General features: G+C 35.9%; 1 protein-coding gene across 11 annotated transcripts in view; it reads left to right on the top strand.

Annotated features, from left to right (window-relative positions):
* LOC117992098 (trichohyalin-like) overlaps positions 1 to 24,963 on the top strand; it is a 43,375-nt gene that overhangs the window by 8,133 nt on the left and 10,279 nt on the right. Inside the window, exon 1 of one of the 11 annotated variants that reach the window (XM_069505244.1) lies at positions 24,108 to 24,370. The exons of the other annotated variants lie outside the window; for them this stretch is intronic. Coding sequence (XP_069361345.1) covers positions 24,291 to 24,370 — 80 coding nt within the window. The 5' untranslated portion in view covers positions 24,108 to 24,290. Of the gene's footprint in view, positions 1 to 24,107; positions 24,371 to 24,963 lie in introns of those variants that run through there. 11 annotated transcript variants of the gene reach the window in all.

The following is a 24,963-nucleotide window of genomic DNA, read 5'->3' as shown; positions in this document are numbered from 1 at the left end:
AAACAAAACAAATTCCATTCGTTCTTCTGGTCAATGTATTCTTCCAACTATTTGGTTAACTGATAGCCACACAAGTTTTGCACTACCGTCGCGTTCTGTATGTTCCTTATGATATTCATAGAGGCGATTCGTCACCATCATCAGCCCATCGCCACCGGCTCACTACTGATGAGTAGGTATGGGTCTTCTCTCAGAATGAGAATGGTTCGGCCAATGGTCCACCACACTGGCCAAGTTCGGAGTGGCAGACTTCACACACCATTGAGAACATAAGAAATTAATGGATTTTGTTTTATTAACCAACTTTTTTTTGGAAAAAAACATTCGCAGTAATTTCGCGGAATGCGAATGCGAATATGCAAAAATATGCGAATATCCGCGAATGCGAATGCGAATATTCGTTACATCACTACTCCGTCGCTTCGATGCATCAACGTAATTAGGTTATCTCATAGCTGATGAATATCTGCATAAAAATTAATAGCTGATATAGGCTACTTTATGGAAAATCAGAGTTCCCAAAACCTAAACCCACGCAGACGAAGTCGCGGGCACAGCTAGGAAGAAAATTTGAACTACAGACTTTCCATTATTTAAATGCAATAACTAGCAATTAGGTATAATAATTAATTGTATGTTGACTCTGGGAGCGCGATAACAGCTTCTTCGCCGTTTAATTAAGAACCTACAATGAGCTGATTATGAATTATAATTTACAGTAAATAAAATAATAATTATTCATAATATATCTAGTTGTTTATTTGTTGTGATAACTGTATGCTGCTCTTCGGTATGACTATAATGTCCATTGCAATACTATTAATAAATATGCAGTAATCAATGAGTAAGCCAAGGTTTCTGCGATTCCTGGGCATAACATGTCATTATTATAGGTACCTAATACCTATTCTCTTTGACCGTGACCTTCTCAGAATATGCATTTAATTATCTATACTATATAACACTATATAATATTATAAAGAGGTAAAGTTTGTAAGTACTTAATGTAATCTCTGGAACTACAGAACCGATTTTGAAAATTCTTTGACCAGTATTCCTACGCTTCTGTCGCGTACTATAGGTAAGGTCCTAATTTGATTTTGAAATAAGAATTTTAACACTTGATCTAAATAATATGTCCCTTAAATAGAACATTACACAAAAGTTCCATACTATGGGTATTTCATATAGGTACCGCGATACCAGCACATTGATAGAAAATGTAAATTCCGTTCTATTGTTAGAGCCACTAAATAAACAGGTCGCCTAATGACATTTACATGACAGAGCTACAATGTGTATAGAGCATTAGAGCCACCCTGATGTGTTTGTACCTACATCGTAAAGTGCAGTTTACACACAATATGATTAGGTACCTAGAATTATTAAATGATAAAAAAATTACCATATTTTTCCCGATTACGGGGGTTAGACATGACTTTAGCGTCGTTTAAGAGCGTTCTGCTTGCCATAGGATAGGTAAGTAAGTGCCTAGGTATAATATTAAGTATGTCAAGGCTCAAGAAAATAATATATTATGGTAGTTATGATAAACAAATACGGGAATGCTAGATAAAATGAATAAGTGCTAAACAACCGGACTCAAGTCTCTAGTCTTGTTACATAAAATCGCGTAAAGTTGTGAAGAGCCATTGATCGAGCAATATCGACAGGGAAAACAAGGGGTTGACTTGGTACACTTTCCATTTACCGTTAAACTGATATCTACTTACGCTACTTACCTACTCGATAATGTTTACTTTTCATTTCTTCACCTGAAGCTAGTTTACACTTTACGGGGTACCTAATAGAATACATCAATTATTGAGAAAATGACTAGTTACCGTTTATTAAAAAATTTGAATGCAATTAAAAGCAATTTTGGCATTGCAAACGATTGTATGATTGAATTAGGTACCTACTTAGTTGATTTTATTTTATTGACTCTATATAGGTAATTGCTGATGTAAAAAATTGCAATGCTAATGCACAATATACTGTGTTAATTTTGTCCATGATTGGCGATTGCATTGAACTTTACCAACGTAATTATTAATATAATAATGTTAGGAACTAATTTTTACGCGAACCTACGGTAAGTAAGGCCTATGTCATTGATTGCTAAACTAATCGTGGATAGATTTCTTTATAAGATTTCGAATAAATAATAAACTCAAGTATTATTTTTGATTATCTTTATACTTCCCTACTTTGTGATTTCATGATCTATTTTCTGTTACTTATTATATGTGTACGTTTAACAGCTTTAGCTTACTTTACTCTTTACATTTTTTTTTTTTTATTTTTTTATTAGTCCACAAAACTGACTACAATTATTGTATGATAACAAGTTAATAGATATACAGAAATATTAGTTGTTAATTGTGTCTACTAGATGTGGACGTGGCATGCGCGATTAGGTGGTACAATAACTACAGCGCAACAAACACACTTATCAAAACAAACTAAACAAGAACAAAACTTGTACAAATAGTTTCTAACAAACAAAAAGAAAAAAAAGGTTAACTTACAACTAACAATTCACAGATTTCCTAACTTACTAATTTATCAAGGTAGGTACTTAATTTATTACAATTTACTAACTTATCAAGGTACTTAATTTATTTTTTATTGTGGGTATACTGTCACAGAATATATCTATAACATCTCTATGACAATTTGCAAGGAATTGCATTCTATATAGCGGACTATGATGTCCGAGATTGGTCTTGGCTTGAGGCAAACAGACATTTCATTGTATATAGGTAAATACTTAAGTAAATGAAAATAAAAGAGCATAATCTGTTTACATAGATTATTTCGTGCAGCACGTGACGACGACGGGGCGGGGAAACTATGATAAATCACGAATCGCGATATGAACACAGTTCATACTGTACAGTGTACTTACAATAAGTACAGCACTGAATTTTCACGTGAATTTACTTAAAGTGGCCTATTTTTAAAATGTTCGGAATTATCGTGTTCTGTTTTTCATTTTGTAAACTAATTTATTTCATCCTAACGAACGAGTTGAATTGTTTGAAAATGTTTATCGTTGTAATCTAGGCGTTACTACGAAAATCAAAAATGTTTTCTTGTTGTTTAAACTGCATAGGTTCTACAGGTAGGCACTTACCTAAATAATAATTTCACGTCATCCATATCCATCCATACTTCCATACTATATTATAAATGCGAAAGTGTGTTAGTCTGTCTGTCAGTCTGTCTGTCTGTCTGCTAGCCTTTCACAGGTCAACCGTTCAACCGATTTTGACGAAATTTGGTACAGAGATAACTTACACCCCGGGGAAGGACACAGGCTATTTTGATCCAGGAAAATCAAAGAGTTCCCATAGGATTTTTAAAAACCTAAATTCACGCGGATGGAGTCGCGGGCATCAGCTAGTTTTAAATATTGACATGCCAATTCGATTCTAATCTCGATTCTCGACCATTCTCTGTTCAAGTAAATTCGAATCGTCCTGTAAAAATGACATTTATACTATGGTTTTGGCGAAATTTTAAGGCAATAATTCTTAGATGTAATAAGAATTATTACTTTCTATATCGATGGGTTTAGGCTCTTTGCATTTGGTGAGTAACAAAGTTCCAAATCAAAAGTGCTATGAATTTACTTTAATGACAAGCTTAACTATTTATACCGCAAAGTAAGCAGAGGTACCCGTTTACGTACTCGAGTGTGACAAGAGATTAGTGTGCGCTCATCGTGACAGTGGGTTGCGACACGCCATGTTGCAAAAAGGTCTTTGTACTCGTATTGTGAGATTCCATGGCTGTATAGGGTAATTGAGCAATACTTGATGAGCTCATACTATAGGTCCTACCCATGTCCTATATAAAGGACAAATAATTTCGGGTCTTTCTTTCATGTGAAAGGCGCGTTAGCCGTTGGGTGATTTTGGGATGGATAAAAATTTCAAGTGTGCCGATAGATGTAAAATCTAAACTAATATTAATGATACAAATTATGAACTTTTAATTTTTGACACTAGGTACAATTAAGTTGAAAATTTAAAACGCGGTTATTTCATAGTTTCAAGTTTTTCCCTATTGACTGCTAACTTTTTTTTGCTGGAAGTAATCTTCCTTGTATATACTTTACTCAGAAAAAGCTATTATTGAAATATTTTCAACGAATAAATTGGAAAGTCCTCCCAAAAACTGCGCCAGTGAGTGTGTGCCACAGGTCGCAACGCGTAGAGCAAAACAAATAATTTAATAATTAGAGCTTGTTTGCTATCGCAACATTTACTTATCCAGCTCACGATCTAAACACCGCAGGTATTCAATAACGTAATTCAGGTATAAACTCTGCGTTGAAGGATATTTTAGGCCTTTTCAGTGATAGATATAAGATAGATATATACATATACAATTTGTGTGTAGCTTCTAAGCTAAATAATAAATGGAAAATAAAAGGACGTGGTCTTAATATGTACTAGGTACGTAGGTAGGTCTTCTTTATTACTTGGTCTTAAATGAGACGCTATTAATCATTGTAATCTTGAGCGTAGGTATGCAATTTTAATAATTTTGAATAGAAGTAGGTGTAGTAAATAAAAAAATATATACATACGTTGCTACATCACTATCTTAACCGTCCATAACGATAGTATAAGCATCATTTCAGTTAAAAAAAGATTAAGTACCAATTAATATCTTCCCGTGATTAAAGAACCGTTAGTTTCCCATCGTACTACCTATTAATGGATGGTGTCTCCTTTGTTACATGCTGTAGGTACTAGGTACGTGACTCGGGTGATGGTTAGGCTTTATATTGGGCACTAGATATTCGCGACACGTTCGGTACCAGTCGATTCGACATGCTAGATAGCAATTATATCAATATAACATTTTTTATACTAATTAATAATAACTTCGGTACCTACATCACCACCCTTATTATAAACTAGCTGACCCTGCGAACTTCGTTCCGCCTAACAGTCGATTCAAATTTTTTAATTTTTTTTAAATATCAATTCACTATCAGAAATTCTAAAATCCCCACGATTTAGGACTTCAGTACTTTGCAGCATCAGGATTGAGGAGTTAGGATCCGAAGTTCAATGATGTAGCCTATGCTTGGTAGCTAAAATAATTTTGCATCATCCGCAGTTCCTGAAACATTATAGTTTAGGAGTGCTGTACCCTACATCATCAGGGTTGAGGAGTTGAGACTTGAAGTCTGAGAATAATGCCGTTGCTTGGTACCTACAATATGAATTCACTATGAACACTTCTTGAATCTTGATAACTCAGGCGGGCAGTAACCCTGCAGCATCAGGATTAAGGAGTTGAATCCAGATTTTTTTATGTGACCACCACGAAAACTTTTTTGTTGATTTAAAAAAAATATTTGCAAATCGGTCCAGAAACCTCGAAAAAATCGATGTAGAAAAAAGAACCACCTCATTTTTGACAGTCGGTTAAAAACCGATTACCTTGAAATATTTACGGAACAATTTTTAAAATATCCCCTTTCTAACAAAAAAAGAATGAATGAAATCGGACTACGCGTTAATGAATTACAACTCAGTATACATTTTAACTTTCATCCCCTCTGCTACGGGAACCATGCTGAATTTCGGGATAAAAAGTATCCTATATTCTTCCTCATAGTATGACCTCAAATCGTACCAAGTTTCAATGGAATCCATTCAGTAGTTTCAGCGTGATGCGCGGCCGTGATACAGACAGACAGACAGACAGACAGACAGACAGACAGACAGACAAAAATGAAAAAAATTACAGTTTTGTGTTCAGTATCGATTATAGAGTGCCCTCGAAAAAAAATTTTCAAAATATCTTCAATGTACAGAATTTGACCTGTTACAGTTTTATTATAAGTATTGATGCGAAAGTGTGTTTGTTTGTTGGTTTGTTGGCTTGTCCTTCAATCATAATTCCATGCTGACAAAGTCGCGGGCATCAGCTAGTCAGCTAGTATTATATAAATCATTGACACTAAATGACATACCTACCTATCTTCCTAATAACCAAATAATTCATAGTTTTTGACATTAGTACTTACCTACAGTACAGACCTCTACCATAAGTTATATTAAATTATATTTTTTAAATACATATAACATATTATTAAAAAAATCGTTTAAAACAGGTAGCTACTTTCTGTTTGGTAAAAATATAATAACCCCAGCTGCCGCCAGTTACGAACACGTTTTATTGTTACATGTTACAAGATTACGCAGTACGCTCTACATTTTCATAATATACAGGTGGCAATCATATTATGTGATGTCCTTGAAAACGGACATGGTTATTTACCCAGGTTAAAAATGTTTACAACGATTCATTAGATTCTCATATCATAACAATATGTAGATAGGTATTAGAAGCAAAACTTAATATATCTATCGATGTAAGTATTTCTGTGTTCACAATATCTTTTTAGTATAGGTATTATCAATTTATCGATTATGTAAGCTCTGTCGCGGATTTTACGATATTAATCACGATCGTTCCTACGAATTATTTTGATACATGCAATTTGCATGTGTTGGTATTGTATTGTATGGTAATTTTGTATGGGGGTTATACAAAGCTCTCATTCGCTTGCTACGTGATGCTTTCACAAATCATTGTGTCGTTTTACACTCGTTTATATTACTCTTTTAGAGTAAAAGATAGAGAGATAGTAGATTCTCTTAAAGAATTTCTAAGTACTATGTCCACGATTTATCAATCAGCATTCTAGCAGGCCTACTCATGGGCCTACTACTGTAGTTTGACAGGCAGCGTAACGAATGTCAAATATCACTAACATGTTGGCTTAAATTAGTTATACCTATAAAAACAAAATAGTACTAACTGTGCACATGTTTTCAGAACTAGTTGTAACCATGTCTCGGAAAACTGAGAGCTGAAATGCATAGTTGCAGCACTGTCCAAAAGCAACACCACCCAGAAGCAAAATTAGTGTGCTTGTTTGTTGATTTATTGGTTGTAGGGTTATCATGTCGCAACAAAGCTTTGACGATTGACGAAACCTGGAGAGTGACATAAGCTACTTTTATCCCAGAAAATTAAAAACGTTTTCACAGGATTTTTTAAAACCTAAGTTCACTATAAATTCAGCCAATCACAACAGTTCCAATTGTTGAAAAGTAAATAAATAATCACAGCTTTCATACTAAGTTTACGGAATAATTGTAGAGATTTCAAGTTAGCGCTCTATCATCTGACTGCATATTTATTTATCTACCTTAAAATCATTTAAAAACATCACTCTAAATTATTTAACTCTAAAATATTTATATCTTGAAGTTATAAAGATAAGTGCAAGGAGTTTATTTTTCAAAACGTTAAGAATATTTAATACTACGTACTTTTAACTGCACGTTTAAAATAAAATGTACAACGGACATAAGTGTAAATTAATAAGTTTATTTATAGTACGTTGATCTCATACCTATGTACGTGGTGTATGGAAAATGGTAATGACTGCCTTTCCAAGAAAATATTTCGCGACTTACATGCATTGTATGATAATTGCGCGGTGGAAGTTTAGTGAGACATGACCAACTTTTCAATAGCACAACAATCATGAATGGTAATGTGGAGCAATGGCACTAATGGTTTATGGCGTTTATTTGAATGCTCGATTCAGGTCTTTCTTATTTTTTTATCATTTTCATTTACAATTTTTTTTGATCATTTTCATTTACAAAATTCTGAAAGCTATGATTACGGTATAGTATATGTAAGTATGTATCTGATACCCACCACCTAATGTGGGGGGCTTTTAATTAACTTTTATATTTAGCCGGGGCTTTATCATTTCGCGATTATGTCGCCCCATAAACAAATCTTTTATATAAATTAAACTAGAATGACTGGACCGCAAATAGTAATGTACAGAGCATCCTCGCCTGCTCCGATAAGGGGCAAGCTAAGATGCTGTCGAGACAGAACACGTCGACGAGTGTGGGGGTCTTCCAACGCTGCGCTTTCCGGTCCGACGTCACCATTGTAGCACCTTGGGAGTGGAACCTATGTCCAGCTGTGGACGACTATCTGATGATCATGATCTACCTACCTATTTATTATCGTATACAATTATTTACGTTTCTAAGATGTAGGACGTAGGTAATCATAACATTGTTATTACGGAAATTAAGATAACGCTGAGATAAAACCTGATCATCTCGTTAATTGTGCATCATACTTAGGTACCTACCTATCTACCTATAGTAGGTACGCGACAGGTCGAGATGGCTATCGGGGTGGGGATGCCCCGCACACCCTCACAGCCAACCCAGTGCGGGACAGCGCGGGTGACGTGCGGGGCGTCTCCCCGCCTCATACCCCGATTGCCATCTCGACCTGCCGCGTACCTACTCTATGTATACCTACTATAATAGTGGCAAAATACTTGTGCACGAAGTCAAAAGCCATATTGCGATCAAACGCATTGTGCCACTGTGCACTGCGCAGATTAAAATGCTCATTGCACATATCCACAAGTAGGTAGGTACCTAGATGTAGTTTGCACTCGTATTCCCAATGAGCTTTTATGGTATTTTAACAAGCCAAGTGATAGAATCGTTCTGCCAGTAGACGGTTATAAATTGTAATAAGCAAAGTGGAATAACGCCCACTCCCTCCGCAATTGAGACAGCTCTTACTGAATTGACCTTAGCGTGTGTGTGGCTATTAGACAACTGTTTTCAACATCTCATAAATCACATGGTCAAATTTTCGACTTACGAAGGAATGTCGTTCAACGTTTGGCGTGGTCTCCATAAAGGCAACAAAATGTAGCTGATAACTGTTAATGTTAATGTTATTAACACCCAGGAATGTTAAGCCTTATTATGCACGTGTCGTCACGTGGCGCGGTATCACCTACTTTAATTATCTTTGAAAAGCGGTTTATTGTTTTAAACAAGAAAATAAAACAGTTAAATGAATTATGGATTTATTATACTTAAAATTCAAATTAGATAGTTCTCTTTTTAACCGACCAAAGAGGTGCCAATGTGGAGTCACAAAACAATATGAAGAGTACTATAGAACTACAATAACTCTTGTATCCAATCCAATCCAATCCATCAGCCTGTTTGCGTTCACTGCTGGACATAGGCCTTTCCAAGAGCGCGCCAAATTGGCGCTGCTCATTAGAAGTAGTGCCCATTCAGACCACGCTGGGCAGGGGGGGTTGGTCAGCGCAGGGCTGTAGGCTATTTCGCACCAGTGACGCTGCTGCCCGTCTCTGGTCTGTATTATTTAAAGCCAAGCCATAACTCTTGTATATATAATATTATATTGGGTAAGTAATAAATTAAATTATTTTTTACTTTTTAATGTTTGTGGTTATTGAAATCGGTTTTTTTTGAAATTTTTTATTATAAAAATACTTATAAATTCCTGAGTCTTTTGAGTTTTGGGTACAATCGCTTCTACTTCGTCTAATGTCTTCTTTCGGGGATGCGGCTCAGTTAAGACATCTAGTATCATCGCAGATCTATATTGAGAATTGTGATCGTACGGCCTTCTTTAACTTCCTCACCAGTAGTCGTGGCCAAGAAGATAGGTACATCAGTAGTTTCCTGACTGGGATTAAATTAATCTTCTCAGGATTTATTACGAGTTTCCCTAGATGGATCCTACGCTTTTGCTAATGCATAAGAAGCAAATAATTTGCATAAGAATCTTGGCAGATTTCTGGTAGACCATAAATATATCTGTAGGTAGGTACATATTTGTTTCTGCTTGAGATTTTGGAGATATAGGTATCCATCAGTCAGACATTGATGTAGACCACAGAATTCATATAAAATTATTTAGTGTGCTAGGCAGTTGTTTATATGGTTATAGTTATCGTATTTAATTTTCTGTTCACTAAGCTAAAACGTAAAAGGTTATGGTCATGAACACCTAGGTATTTATTGGCATGACAAGGTCTGGTACAAATTACTCAATTTATTCTACGAAGAAAATCTTGTGACGAATCATCAGTAGCCTTACTGCTTCCGTCTTGCACTCATTTAAATCTTATGACGAATGATGAGTATTCTGTATTCTATTTACTCTTGTCGTCACCGAAGGAAGCCAGCAAAATCGCCAAGTCAATTAGAAAGACATGACGTTGCCCCGACCTCAGTCTGAGTTATTCGCATCGGTGATCTCATCGTACCACGTCCTCGCTTAAACTCGTTTCTCACTTGTTTACTTCATACAACTTAACGTTTCAACTCAGCCAGCTATGTAGCCTTACGTCATCTTTTTTACCTGTCCGAACTTCAAAGACTCTTTAGGTTGGACTTTTTGCATCCAAAATATTAAAATTGCTCGTGAACCTCTCGCAGGACAAGCATCGCCTTAAAAAGAATATGGAATACGATCCATGTTTTGCAAGGAAATATCGGCGCATTGTAACCGAAACTAATTTCAATAATCAATAATTCGTTGAAGTTTTACAATATTAGTCATAGTTGGAAAACTCTACTACTTATGTGACTATGTGAAGGACAAATGAATAATGATTGGTCTATTTTGTAGGTAGGGGCAAATAAAACAATTCTTTTGTCCGTGATTATTCGTCAGCAAATAAAACATTAATAGGTATAATGTTATGATGACTCCTGATATATATGCAAATTATTTATTAAGTAAAAAGAAATTAGGATGTGTAAATGTAAACGTATCGAGATCGATATAGAATGAAAGTAGGAAGTAACAGACGTTTGTAAATATAGAAGGAAAATAAACGAATGCGAGGCGAACGTTCAAATTATTTCATGCTGTGTAGTGTCAGTTGCAGACTGCAATAGCAGGAATGCATTTACAAAATAATTATTAAGTAGGTAAGTATTTGTTACATTAGGTAGTTATACCGAATAGGTGTTTGGAATCTAGGAAAGTTATTAGGTAATTGTAATCTTATTACTAACAGAAACAAAATTGATTTTGATCGAAATGTATGGACATAATACTTACTAAGACGAATGTAAAATTGTTTTGGTTCCTTTGAGTCTAAGTCAATTTTACTGTAGTTTACGTAGTTAATTACCCCAAAGTAATTTTTTTATTAGCAAAATTAAAAATACTTAACGTTAATCCACCGCGGCTAGATCACGATAAAATAAAATTGCTAAAAATATATAGATAATTTTGTTCATAATAATGTTACAATTTTTGATTGCGATTATCATTATAATCATAGCATAAATTATGAAAACATAAAACATATTTTGGGAGTGTAGGTATACGACTTACAAACTGATAAGATAGGCTAATTTGTTTTTATGCAACTGTATTACTCACCTAACTGTTTATCAGTTATCTATCTGACTATTATGTAAAAGCAAGAGACGGTCAGCGAGACCTACTTACTCATTGCCTAATAGCGATATTGCCATGTGAGATTATAAAGACTTTGGCAGTTGGCACATGTGTGATTTTTGCCTAGATTGCACTTTGACTCCCAGGATTCGAACGTGGTATACACAGTATACAAAAAGATCGGAGTAGGTAGGTACGTATAGGCACGTGATTATGTTAGAAATTATGAGATCCGGGGAAGAAACAAAATAACCGACACTTCAGTCGTGAAGGTGAAGGGGCAATGGGCACGGGCAATACTTAGATCGTAGGAACTTATTACTTTTCTTTATCCGTGATGTAAATAGGGTTATTTTAGATAGATAAATATTAGGTACAATCCGTTCAAAATTAAGATCCCAAGGTGGTGGTATAGCAACCCCGCATCGGGAAACCGATAGTCGGATAATCTGAAGCGGCGGAAGACTGTTTTGAGGAATAGTCATGCAGTGTCCATCTTTTGGTAGGAGAGCTACGACAACAGTCGACGGAGGACACTTTTTCTTATTTTGAAATCAGTCTTCCTTATTCGTAAAAGAAGCTACATAAAAGGAACAATGCGTTTTTTCATTCGAATGGTTTGAATTCCCAAAAAAATGTTTGTAAACTCTTATAAAACGCGATTCGATTCCAGAGCCCGACTCAACTGGATGGTTGAACCTAGAGTTGCAATTTTTTAACACACATTAACCTTTATGAGTAAAGCAATAAAGAACAGGTCTGAATGTAAGCTTGTGTACGTAGGTATACATATACACTACACTACACTACACTACACTACACTACACGTATAAGGACGGTAAAAAGATTGGCCTCAATTCTGAACATGGAAAGTTGCTGTCGGAGACAATCCAAAAATGGTCGTAATACTGAAAGAGGTATTTGGGTTTGTTTTAATTATTGTACATTCAACCACATAAGTATTTTGTGAAATCAAGACAACTGGCAGTCTTATGTGATTTATGGAAGAACTTTCAATATACCCTTCTACCCCGCAGTTCCAGTTGTAGATATCACTACCCAGTACGACTTAAAAACTCCTTCAATTTGGATCAAAATGAGTTCACTAGATGGTCAATAAAACAGCTTGAAATACAGGCGTACTCAAGAGCAAAAGCTGTATCAATTACTAGAATCAAATCTAAGTACGTGCCTCCCAGTCCCTACCCACTGACCCAGCAGTCGTTATTTAAGTTCATACGTAGACCTACATCATCTTGTCTTATGCTTAGAGTCATTACCTCACACGGTAGGAATATTCTTGGGATAATAATGTATTGGTTTTACTCTCCCAAATACATACTTCTCAGACGCTTATGCAATTATCACGGAGAATCATATATCAGCGATTTTAAATTCTCGGTATTAAATTAATAAATGAATGACTCCAATTGAAGCTAAATTAAATTCATTTCATCACCGCATGCTCCACCATGTCGTGTTTACAGGAAGTTAACAAAGATCAATACTGCCAAGTGCCACCTATTATAGTTGAGATTTAAATCTATTAATAGCGTCTTACATATTGCTAACCACTGGTGGTTAAAATTGATATCCTTTATGCAGTGCCTTTATGCAATAGTTCGCGTCTCTTTTCATATTGCAGTTTTCTATTATCAATTTTAAGCTACCGTCTTAGTTTACAAGTGTAAGTGGTACATGTAAATGTACACAAAGGTTCCCGGATTTCCCTTTTTTCACTGGGGAAAACGCAATTACGCATCCCGCACAAAAGCAGGTATGTGGGTTTCACAGGGTCTAATAAAAACTGCCATACCCCTTTCAGGTTAGCCTGTGGGTTAGCCCGTTTCCATCTTAGACTGCATCATCTCTTACCACCAGGTGAGATTGCAGTCAAGGGTTAACTTGTATCTGAATAAAAGTAAATAAGATAAATGTTCGGAGCGAAAGGCTTTCTCGACGATGGAATGTGCTGCTGTGGGCCCTGCGCCACGCACTCCACCAGGGTGTGATGCCGTCGCTTTTCCTGCCAAGTTGAAGTAAAACCTTAGAATAGAATAGAATAGAATGTTTTTTTTGTGAACATGTAAACTTTTTACAAGTGTTTATGAATAGTCAGGTAGTTTTAATTTACCACTGGTTCGGAACGCCGTTCCCACCGAGAAGAACCAGCAAGAAACTCGGCGGTTGCTCTTTTTAATTTTTCAATTTACAATGTTATTACATAGCAATCTCTTGAAACTTCAAGATTTTTTTAGTCAACTTTACTTCGTAGTTTCCAATAACTACCCATGTTAGCAAGTTGTAGTCCTAGCTGCTTTGTTCTTCAACACACACTATTAAATACCTAACATTATCTTGTGTTACTTAGGTACATAGAAGTAATAGAACCAAAAGGTGGGTTCTACAGTTCCCTATTTACATTTAACCGTTTCGTTGAATGTTGACCGGACATAAATTTTCCAGTGGATGATTTTGAATGAATGAAACTAAGTACTCTTACTATTTTGTTCATAGTTACAACAACGTATAGGTACATAAGACTGCATCTTAATTGGTGTAGTGACTTTTAAAGTTATAAGTTTGTCTCTACAATTACCTATTAAGGTTACCTATCTTTCCAAAAATGTCTGCGATATCTCGAGATAAGAATAAGTACTCAGGTAAATACTTAAGGTATCTTAAAACCATAAAAATTTACTGATACTGATTGCATTCACACAGTTTACCTGACATAATAATATATCGCACCCCTAGATGAAAAGGTCACTAAGTCAAAAAGTGCGTGTTTTGAGTTAGTGGCATTTTCAAACTCCTGACTCGAATACCTACACGGCGATATAACTCACGTAACTATACCTTCAACCGTCAACGAATAATGGTGCGAAACGTAGGTTTACTTGAATGACCCTCCCCTCAACGGCGCGAACATACTCCGTCATTTTGAGTAGTCTTTCGGTCGACGAAGGTGGATGACGTTTGAATAGTGGGTCATTTTGAGTTGCAGGAGTTAACGTGAAATTTACTTATGGTAGTCATCATTAAATTCGTTTTTATTTAGAGTTAATTGTGTTTTACTGAAATTTTATTTATAATAATTACTGTTCATTTTGAGTTACGTTGTTTTGATGATGTTTTATCGCGATTTTTTTTTTGATATTTCAAGTTACTGAGATTTACATGACAGTAAAATCAAATTCCGACTTACAGTAGTTTTGTTGAAGGAAAGTTTAGCTTCCTTTATCTTGGCCTGTTTAGTCAAAAACGTACTTTTCATAGATAAAATGTTATTATTATGACATTTAGAAATAGATTTTTTAATCGCTATAAAGATTTGAAAAGCAGGACGTGATATTTTTGGATTTTTTGAGTTGGTTGACTTTACATGATTGTTTATTTTTAAGACAAAAAAGTGCAGGAAAACTCATGTTAGAAATGATAAACACAAAAGACAGGATCTCAGGATCAGCATTGGATGATAGAAGAACCCTTCCATCCCATGGTATAAAAGTGCTGAATAGGGTAAAGGAGACTGAGTTGTCAGTTCCATTGGATGTTCTAAGAACGCTTCCGTCCCCTGGTATGGAAATGCTAAATAGAGTAATGCACCTGAGTTGCTAGTAGTATTGTGGATGGATTGGAAACCTGTAAAACTTACAAGTTGTGGGATCAACTAAAAAAAGAATTAATCCCTGCTCGCAAATTGCAACCTCCTTGTGAAAAATGTCGTTTTAAATGTAGTGCCAAGTCCCGTCAATTTGTTTTTATAAAACTAAGCAAACACCAGTTTTATGTTACGGAAAACCATCCTAATACAAATAATTAGTGATTCAGTTTAATTTTATTTTTAACTAGCTTATTCCTGCTTCACTTTCAAACATCTATTTCACCCCTTCATGGGTTGAATTTTCAAAAATCCTTACTTAACAGATGTCTACGTCATAATAGCTATCTGCATGCCAAATTTCAGCCCGATCCGTCCAGTAGTTTGAGCTGTGCGTTAATAGATCAGTCAATCAGTCAGTCAGTCGGTCAGCTTTTCCGTTATAAATATAGATTACTCATTCAGTAAATAAGTAACAGTTTTGTTTGCCTTTACATTTGTTATTGTTTTATTTCAACCATTTTAATTCTAGTGCACCTAGGTACATAAAAATTAAAAATTTATCACCCGTTCATGGCATAACTCAAAACTATCCAATAAAAAGTTATCTCAATTTTGAGGTGAAAAGTAATGTAACTCATTTTCATTTCAGATAAAGTAAGCTAATTCTACTTACTGCACAAAAAACTTGTTCACTACCGCTGCAAAACTAGAGTAACTAAAAAATCTTAATTATTTCGGGTTTTTAACAGATAACATACACATAAGTTAGTTGAACAAGCTCTAGGAAATATTGCTTTTACGAATGTATTTTTAGATTTTCCGTATCTTTCATAGATATCCTAAAATCAGTTTTTCGTCGTTTCTGAACATTTTGGTTTTTTGACTTAGTGACCTTTTCATCTAGGGGTGCGATATGTACAGTGGCTCTACCGCGGTTGTTTGACAGCTACAATGTCACGATCGCAATCATCTCCTGATTGGTTAATGCTCGCTCACTATTGGCCACAATGCATTGTTGCAACAAGAATCGCACAAATTCAGCCAATCAGAACAATTGAGATTGTAATAATGATTGATGCAGGTTTTAGACAATCGCCCTACTGGTAATAACAATAATAAAAATAATAATGGTTTCGTAATGGTTTTCCAAGAAATATTGTTGCATCCAATCTGACAACTATACTTATCTAACGGTTGTCAGGTTGGTAGGTTTTTTTTAAAGAATATTAGCCATGGCCCTTGAGTTTGACTAACATTCGCCTTTCCTCTTCAACTAAGCGTTAAGCTTGTGCTAGGAGTAGGTACGACAATAGTGCAACGGGTTGGGTATGAACCGGCAACCTTTCTAATTTCAGTCCGCACCTTTAACCGTTGAGCTATTAAGGCTATAAATTTCATTGAAAAATCTCTCTATTTAAGTCTAGCACAAGGAATATTTAACACTCTCTACCGCGTCTATATATTCAATCCTCTAGAGTCTAGACAGGTAGGTAAAACTTCGCAAAGAAACTAAACATTATGCAAAATTAAATACCTTGCTAGGTATAAAGTACGTAAGTACCTAAGTATAAATAAATTCAACAGAATATTAAAAAAACTTTTTATTAGAAAAGGGCTACTATGCCGTAAATGATTTCCTAAACGACGAACAAAAAAATAAATAATAATATCGGTCTCCCTACTAAGGTCTAAGGACCAAATTGCGACACCCAAACTGGGTATCCATAATACTTTGTACATACTTAATATGATGTAGTTTATGGAAATGCAATAAATGAAAATTGAAATTGAAATTGAAGTATACAAACATCCAGGCTAGGTGAGAGCTAAGTATGCATTAGCTGGTATAAATGTGTGGGTGTACAAAGCTGTTCATGATCCAATCACAGCCAGAGAAGGTCGTCGACCATATGGTCTGTCTCGAATCATGCAAACCAAATCCGAAAACAAACTGTGGATTTAATAATATTATGATTGAGTTTTTTAGCTTGATGAGTGTTTATTTGAAACAGTCCACTGTACAAGCTGACAGATGTGCTAAATTTTTTGCCTTGATTTTCGCTATAAGTACCTACCTACTTATTGAGTTACTTTAGCTCTTGATGATCAAACAGTATTTAGACGTTTACATTTTAAAATAGGTAGAGTGAGATACGATTGGGAGAAAATATGAGATCTCTTTGAAGTGCAAGCGTACCTACTTAGGTATTTTCTTTCATTAGATATTTATATAGGTAGGTAGGTAAATTTTCTCTGTCGTTAGGTATCCTACACTCATTAATTTAATTATAGAGAAGTAGGTAAGTAACTAAATACTTACATAAATGTTTTAAAAAATTTACCTTCATAATACCTACTAGTATATGTACTTAGCTGATATTATTATATTTTAGATGCATGGCGGTTTTTACGTCCATGTTTAAATTTTGCATTATAAATAATAACATGCATTGTCTTTGCCGATTATTTTCGAGAGCTGATGTAATCATCATGATAGGTGTTAAATTGTTTCCGCCGTGTGATTATTTTGCACTTGAGCACTGCAATTGGTCACCTTGGCTGAAGCACCGCGTGGGTGAAAAGCTATAACACCGTTAAAGTAAAACATAAAAATCTGTTTACTGTATTTTTTCTACGACTTTTAGTTCTACTTGTGGGCAGAGAGCACTGAAATTGACATAATACAACACATTGTAGGCACATACAATACAACTTACAAGTATGTACCCACTAGTCCAGTAAATAGAGCATTTAACCTCACACAAAATTTCCGATCCAATTTTTTTTTTAGGTTAAGGGTCACTTACTGATCATAAAATCACAAAATCCTGACAGATCCAGATGGAGCTTCGATCGCAATCTCGAGGAAAAGTTTTTGGCTGATATCTTGAAAACTATCCGCTTTAGGGCAAAAGTTATTCAGACCATTATTGTAAACAATAAAATTTCGCATCTTTTGTTTCCTGTAAACTTTTTTGTAAAACTTATCGTTTACGATTTATGACCGATTGAATGAACCGGTTTTTCTATTTCGGCCGATAACTTTAAAAAATATTGGAAAAACTGGCTTTAGTTTCGTATGTACCTAGTACCTAGTACCTCATAGCATTGCTTTGATAGTACAAATTAATTTTTTTAAGTAAGTAATTAAATATCACTTGCTTTAACGGTGAAGGAAAACATCGTGAGAAAACCTGCACACCTGAGAGTTCTTCATAATGTTCTCAAATGTGTGTGCAGTCTGCCAATTCGCACTTGGCGTGGTAGACTATGGCCAAACTCCTTCTCATTCTGAGAGGAGACCCATGCTCTGTAGTGAGCCGGCGATGAGTTGATCATGATGACGTTGATTATAATATTCTGTAAACAGAATGCGTACAGTACAGTACGCGGCCGAAATTTTAGAAGGAGATAGCAGATTTATAGAGCGCTGTCCCTGTCGTTGAGACCGACAAAACGTCATATAGGTAGGTATGAGTGACAGAGACAACGCTTTACAAAGCCGATTCTAAAGGCCGATGTACATTACTTTCGGCCGCGTACTGTAGCTACCTAAGTAGATCATTTTGAGAGTTCACTTTATTCTGGTTTCCATATTCGGTGGCAATATATTGGATTTGTACGATGCCTTACATTTTGTACAACTTGTTCTCTTGGTTTCGGCGAGGTGCTTCTCACGAACGTTCGGGTCGTTGGTTTGGTTACGCGTCGTCGACCGCGCCGAGGCGGCTTCTTTGCCATACCAAAATGCTAATTTCAGATTTCCAATTCGCCAAAATAATAAATATTAAGATGAGAGGCGAAGAGATTAAAACAAACATTTATTGTTATTTACAATGGCAAATCAACGTGTAAAAAACAGTCAAGTGAAATCTATAGATTTCTCTCTGTGCTTCGCAATCCTCATTGCTGAAAGTAGTGACCAGCAGTGATCATGATAAATCATGATAAATGTTGGTAGAGGATTTCTTAGGGTGAAAACTTCCAGATCCTTTCACCATAAATGCTAGCTAGTTTTAGTAAAGTCGCAAAATTCTTTTGGGATTTCGCAACCGTGTCGAAACTCAGATGCTGTTGTATTGCAATTATTTTTAGTTATTACGGTCCCGTACCCGAAGGGTGCCTCCGCTGTCCATCCGTCCGTCTGTCCATCCGTCCGTCTGTCTGTCAGCGGGCTGTATCTCTTGAACCGAAATGGCTAGAAAGTTGAAATTTTAACAGAATGTGAATAATTCACTGCCATGAAAATTAAAAAAAAACTGTTAATTTCTTGTACGATGGTGAGGAACCCTTCGTGTGCTAGTCTGACTCGCATTGGACCGATTTTTTTCTTACAATGTGCATATAATATTCGCCTCGTGTTCAGACTGGACTTCTTGTTTTGCACCCACCGTCGCATAGTTAGGTACTTACAAGACCCAAACAAATACTTAAAAACAAATTTATAATCACACATGCTTACGCACTGGAGCCAGTGTTCAGTCGGTTGAGTTATGCGCCCAATATAGGCAAGACGCAAGATCTCGTCACCGTACGCTGAGTCAGGCTGCATCGCGCATCTGTTCTTGCAAAACCAGGCAATGGCTATTTGGGTTTAGATGCGTTTTAAGTACTCTTGGGCTAAGTGATAATGCTGAACAGTTGCTGTATACAGGGTGTCTTGTAGTTCGATATTTTAAGAGTCATTTGGATTTGGAGCCAACTCAGTCAACCAGAAGTAAAAACTACTGGTTTAAAAGAAATGGGAATTTTCAGACTTGTTACCGAAACTAATCTAAATATATAAAAGGAAAAGGTGACTGACTGACTGACTGATCTATCAACGCACAGCTCAAACTACTGGACGGATCGGGCTGAAATTTGACATGCAGATAGCTATTATGACATAGGCATCCGCTAAGAATGGATTTCTGAAAATTCAACCTTTAAGGGGGTGAAATAAGGGTTTGAAATTTGTGTAGTCCACGCGGACGAGTCGCGAGCTAGTTAATTATATAAAACCAGTTCAGTCAAAATTATACTTTTCTGTATAAGGCAAGCTAATAAATTGTACTTGGATTAGGTATTTAAAATAATAATTTGGTGACAGAAATCGTTAAATCCAGACATGGATGGGACTTGCTCTAACACTATATAGGTAGGTACTACTTACATGAGTAGGAAAAAACATCAAATTAATAAATACCTATCGTTGCAAACTCAGTGTAAAGAAAAATTAAATCCAATAAGGACAACAAGATTTATTTTCAAGCAAAGAATCGTGTCACGGTCAGCCTTCACTTCGCAGTAAACATTGCTGTGTGACCTATCTGCGGTTACGCCATTTTATCCTGAATCATTTTATTCACTTGATATTAACCATACTTATTTAAAACTATACTTAGTACCTTGTCACGATTTTAGCCTGTTTACCTACCTAAAATTCGATTTTAAGTTTACACAATTGCCTCGAATTCATAAAATTAATCTGAAGTCTGAACACATTTCCAAACCAAACGGCCTAAAACTGTACTAAAATTATTGAGTTTGAAAGCTGTTCGTGATTTCGATCCCCGAATACGAACTTAAAGTCATTTACATGCAAAACGGACTAAAACTGCGCTAAAATCGAGCCCTCGTGATTTTCGATCAAAATGGTATAATTACAGTCAGTCAGTTTTATGCCCCTCCTGTAAAATTTTATTTCATGCGATTTTGTTCGCCAGCTACTATTATAATAATAATAACTGAAACTTAATAATAATAATAATAATCTTTATTTCAGATATTACATCCATTTTGTTAGTAATAAAATTAATTGCTAATGACTATGTTAGTAAGTAGGCTGAATGAAAGCTTTACAGTAATTTTATACCGTTTTGATTGAAATCACGAATTGGCTTTTTGGGCTGCTTTGCTTGAAAATGACATCAACTTTGTATTATGTGATCGGAATCATGAACTTTCGACTCAATTTCAGTAACTAGGTACAGTTTTAGTCCGTTTTGCTTGGAAATGAGTTCAGATCAATTTTATTCATTGGGCCAAAAGAGTCCGGACTCCGGATTAAAGAAAAAAAAGTATTTTGTATTATCCATAGGAGTTTAAAAGTTGCGTACCTAAAATTTAAACACCTCTTATGAACGTAAAGTAATCGTTTATTCAGCTATTTCTTTAGAATAAGCAGTGAAAGTTCTTAATATGCAAAAAAAACAGAATTTTTCAGGCTGGCGTGTGATGTGAATATTGTTCAGTAAGAACTTAACTATCGTAAATACGAGGGTCGATACTCGATAACGATGGTTCTGGGTAATCGGCTATAGGGTTACCGTGCGGCACAGAATAGGAGAATAGGGTTATCACTTGCGAGCGTCGTATTTTAAAGAAACTCGAATAAATTTTAAAAAATGCCCTCATTCTTTATTCATTTATTTTTGTAGGATAACTATAGTACGCGACAGGTCAATCGGGGAGGGAACGCCCCGTACACTCTACTTAGTTGTCCTACGGATCTCCTCATTTCTAATTTGATTCCCTAAAGTGTGATTCGTCACATAGCTTGCCACACAACGAAACATACCAACACCCACTAATAAATTATTGTGAAAAAGACGACGTCTCTAAAGTCATTTACCTAGAACTAGATATTGATCGACAAACGAGAGTTGGATATAAAGTGTTTGATTCCCATCGCTAGGCGACAAATTACGAGTAGGCATATACTTACCTACGTAGGATGAGTGTGATGGTATGCTATTAAATATTTAGGTTTATTCTTGGACTTTACTTACCAAGTCTAAAATCCTTGGACTTCAATGTAAATAAAGTTTACCTAAATAAAGTCGATCAATGAATTTGTTTTCCATAGATGATGGATGGCACAGACTAAAGCCGATATTACATTGATCATGAATATAATATTACCCATCGTCGTCGCGTCGCCAACGGTACTTTGCTTATTTCGCAAAGGTCTACGATTCATATTTTCGCGACGCCAAAGCTGCCTACAAAAAAACCTTTACGCTTGAAAAAGGTTCAGGCAGATCTAGGGCCTAGACTACAAATAGATAAGTACTAGTAGGTACCCAATGTTTCTTACTAGTATTTTTCGATTGGTACATTTTAATAGGTACTTGTTGAGTTGAAGGAACATTTCCCAGAACGGATCCTCCGAGTTGAGAGGATTGCATGTTTTTATTGAGTCATCGCTATTTCTGGCGGTTTAGGCGCCCTGACGACGTCCGAAGTCGAACAACCGCCCACTGATTTTCTAAAGCTTCTTTGTTCCCTATAGTGCAGAGAGCGTCTGTTAATTAATCCTTTCGCTCGCAACCATTATTAATTTATTGGGGCGACGGCTTTGGCTACCTAGTACCCGAGCTAACTTCAAAATATTATGTAGTCAACGTAAAGCTGAAGTCGTATAAGTTATACCTACAATATACATAACTAAATATAAATCTATTTACTTACCTTTACACGTGCCTAATTCAATTAAAATTACATAATAATAATTATTGATAATGTAGGACACCATTTTTAACTGGCAAGAGTAAAAGCAACACACATTCTGTTCAAAACAAAAACGATGAGATAGGGCAAGGAAAGTGTACAGTTTACGAACGACTTTGGCACCTATTCCTGAATTAATGTTTCATGCCTTTTCTAATATTTTCTAGAGCGTTTGTTAACAACTTTAGTTCCGAAACAGATAAAAATAAAGGTGTAGGAACAGGTGTAGGAAAGTAGGTACCGATAAACTTTATTCCAACTCGATGCCACGTAATTCTGCAAGAGCGGAGTGGCAGGCAGCGGCCCAGCTAGTGACACTTCGGTATCTGAAATAAGAAATAGGCTGATTAGTGATTATAATTATATTGTTTTCCAAATCGGCGTAGGTAGGTATATAACTTAAATGTTATAAAAGTAGGTATCTTTTGAGAGTCAGAGTTTTTCTGGATACTTAGGCCCATTTGCATGCAAGGACATTTTATACTTTGTAATGCTAAAGCTTTTTGGCAACCATATTACGCTCTTACCAAAAAATAACAGAATTAGATAGATAGAAACTTGCTAATCTAAACTAATCATTGATGTAGGACTAGACAAGTGGGCCTAAAATGCTGAAAATGAATGAGAACTCATATTTTCATAGGTCGATCTAATTTCCTGCTGCGATGGAAACAAAGGCTTCACGGCAGTCGGTGTAACTGTACGCGGCGGTTCGGCCGTCCTCCGCGTCCCGGTAACGATTTGTCATGTAACTGAAATATTGTTACTACGATTTAATCTCATACCTGAAGTGATACCCAATGTTTCGCTAGAATAATGTATGGAAAATTTACCTACCTATAAGTCTTGTACGACAACAGTTGAAGTAAATATGTGTACAGTGAAATAATTGGTTTTGCTCTATTGGCACAATCTTTGTAATCTAGCCCAGCTAAGTATAGGCAACGATGATCGTTCAACATCGTGAAAACTGAAAACTGTTCAAAGTACAATATCTATAAATAGAAATCGGTTGTTTGGATGTGTTTTGAAATCACCTAAATAGATTTTTCAGAATAACAAGGGGTAACTTGTATCTGAATAAAAAAAAATATATATATATACTTAGGCCATAATCTGTAGGTACCTACAAATATTTTAAACGCGAAAGTGTCTGTCTGTGTGCTAGCTTTTCACGACCCATCTGTTTAATCGATTTCGACGAAATTCGGTACATACCTATAGCTTAGCTCCCAGGGACGGGCATATAGGCTCTTTATCCCGGAAAATCAAAGAGTCCCCATAGGATTTTTAAGAAAACCAAAACTCACGCGGACGAAGTAATTAATACATTCCGTTTTCTATGTTGTAATATAGAATATAATGAACGAATTTATAAATAGTAAGTACATAAATCTGTTTATCACTAAGCGAGTCAACAGGTTCATATTTCGTTCCACCTAAACCCTACTAAATTGAATTAAAGGATCTAAAAAAACAGACCAAAACAGTTAAATAAAATTCAATTTATCCTAAACAATAAAAATATTTTAACTGCTCTATTAAAAGTTTTCAAACTAATAACAGACCCTACCACTACGACGTAGCACTAGGTACCTAATAAATATAAGTATACCTTAATACCAAGCGAATGTTTCAAGGAAAGAGGAGGATGCTTATTGAAATAAAACGGACTGTTTATGATAGTGATCAAGTGTTCGAGTAGAGTGAACAGTTTTAGGCGCAATGGACCCAAGTGTTCGAGTAGAGTGAACAGTTTTAGGCGCGATGGACTCAAGTGTTCGAGTAGAGTGAACTATTTTAGGCGCGATGGACTCAAGTGTTCGAGTAGAGTGAACAGTTTTAGGCGCGATGGACGCGTGCGATGGCCGAACCGTTGACGCTGCCGCCTCTGCCGCCGCCACGACGTTTTCCTTTGTACTTGCATCCGTATCGTGTCAAATGGTACGAAGTCATTTTTATACGACTGCCCAAAAAAAGGAATGTAGTGTTTTCAGGGTTCATACTTATGTAGTTTTTTTGTTAAGAGGTTCCGAGACGGTCAAGCGGCTTGAGGTCAAGCACGTAGATTTGTTTTGCTTGATCAAGCTGCGAGATGCGCGCTTGATGCACCCGTAAAGCTGCAAGAGGCACTTTTCTCATTTCATACTGATCGTTGTACTTATAGGTAGCCCAGAGGTGGTCAAGCAACTCTGTTTGACCACCTCTGGTTATCAAAATACAACGGATTTTATTTTCCAGAGTTCTAGGGCGTCTCGGTATAGTGAAATGAGTAATAATAAAAACTCTTTTCCGCTCCATTGTTCGCTACTGTAATATTCGCTGTTTTCGCATAACAAAGCGTCTACATTCGCCATATCTGACAGTTGACGTGCGAATGAGCTATACTAAGGCTATACTTGATCAATCCGACGCGAACGTGGCGTCAAGCAAAACATAAAATCGCATCAATCACGCGTCAAGCACGTAAATAATTGACTCAAGCATCAAGCAAACATTGTAAACGGTCAAAATGCTTGACTTAAGCAAAATACTAC

This window comes from Maniola hyperantus, chromosome 20, assembly GCF_902806685.2.
Source record: "Maniola hyperantus chromosome 20, iAphHyp1.2, whole genome shotgun sequence".
NCBI lineage: Eukaryota > Metazoa > Arthropoda > Insecta > Lepidoptera > Nymphalidae > Maniola > Maniola hyperantus.
This window is presented reverse-complemented; position numbering and strand designations above follow the sequence as displayed.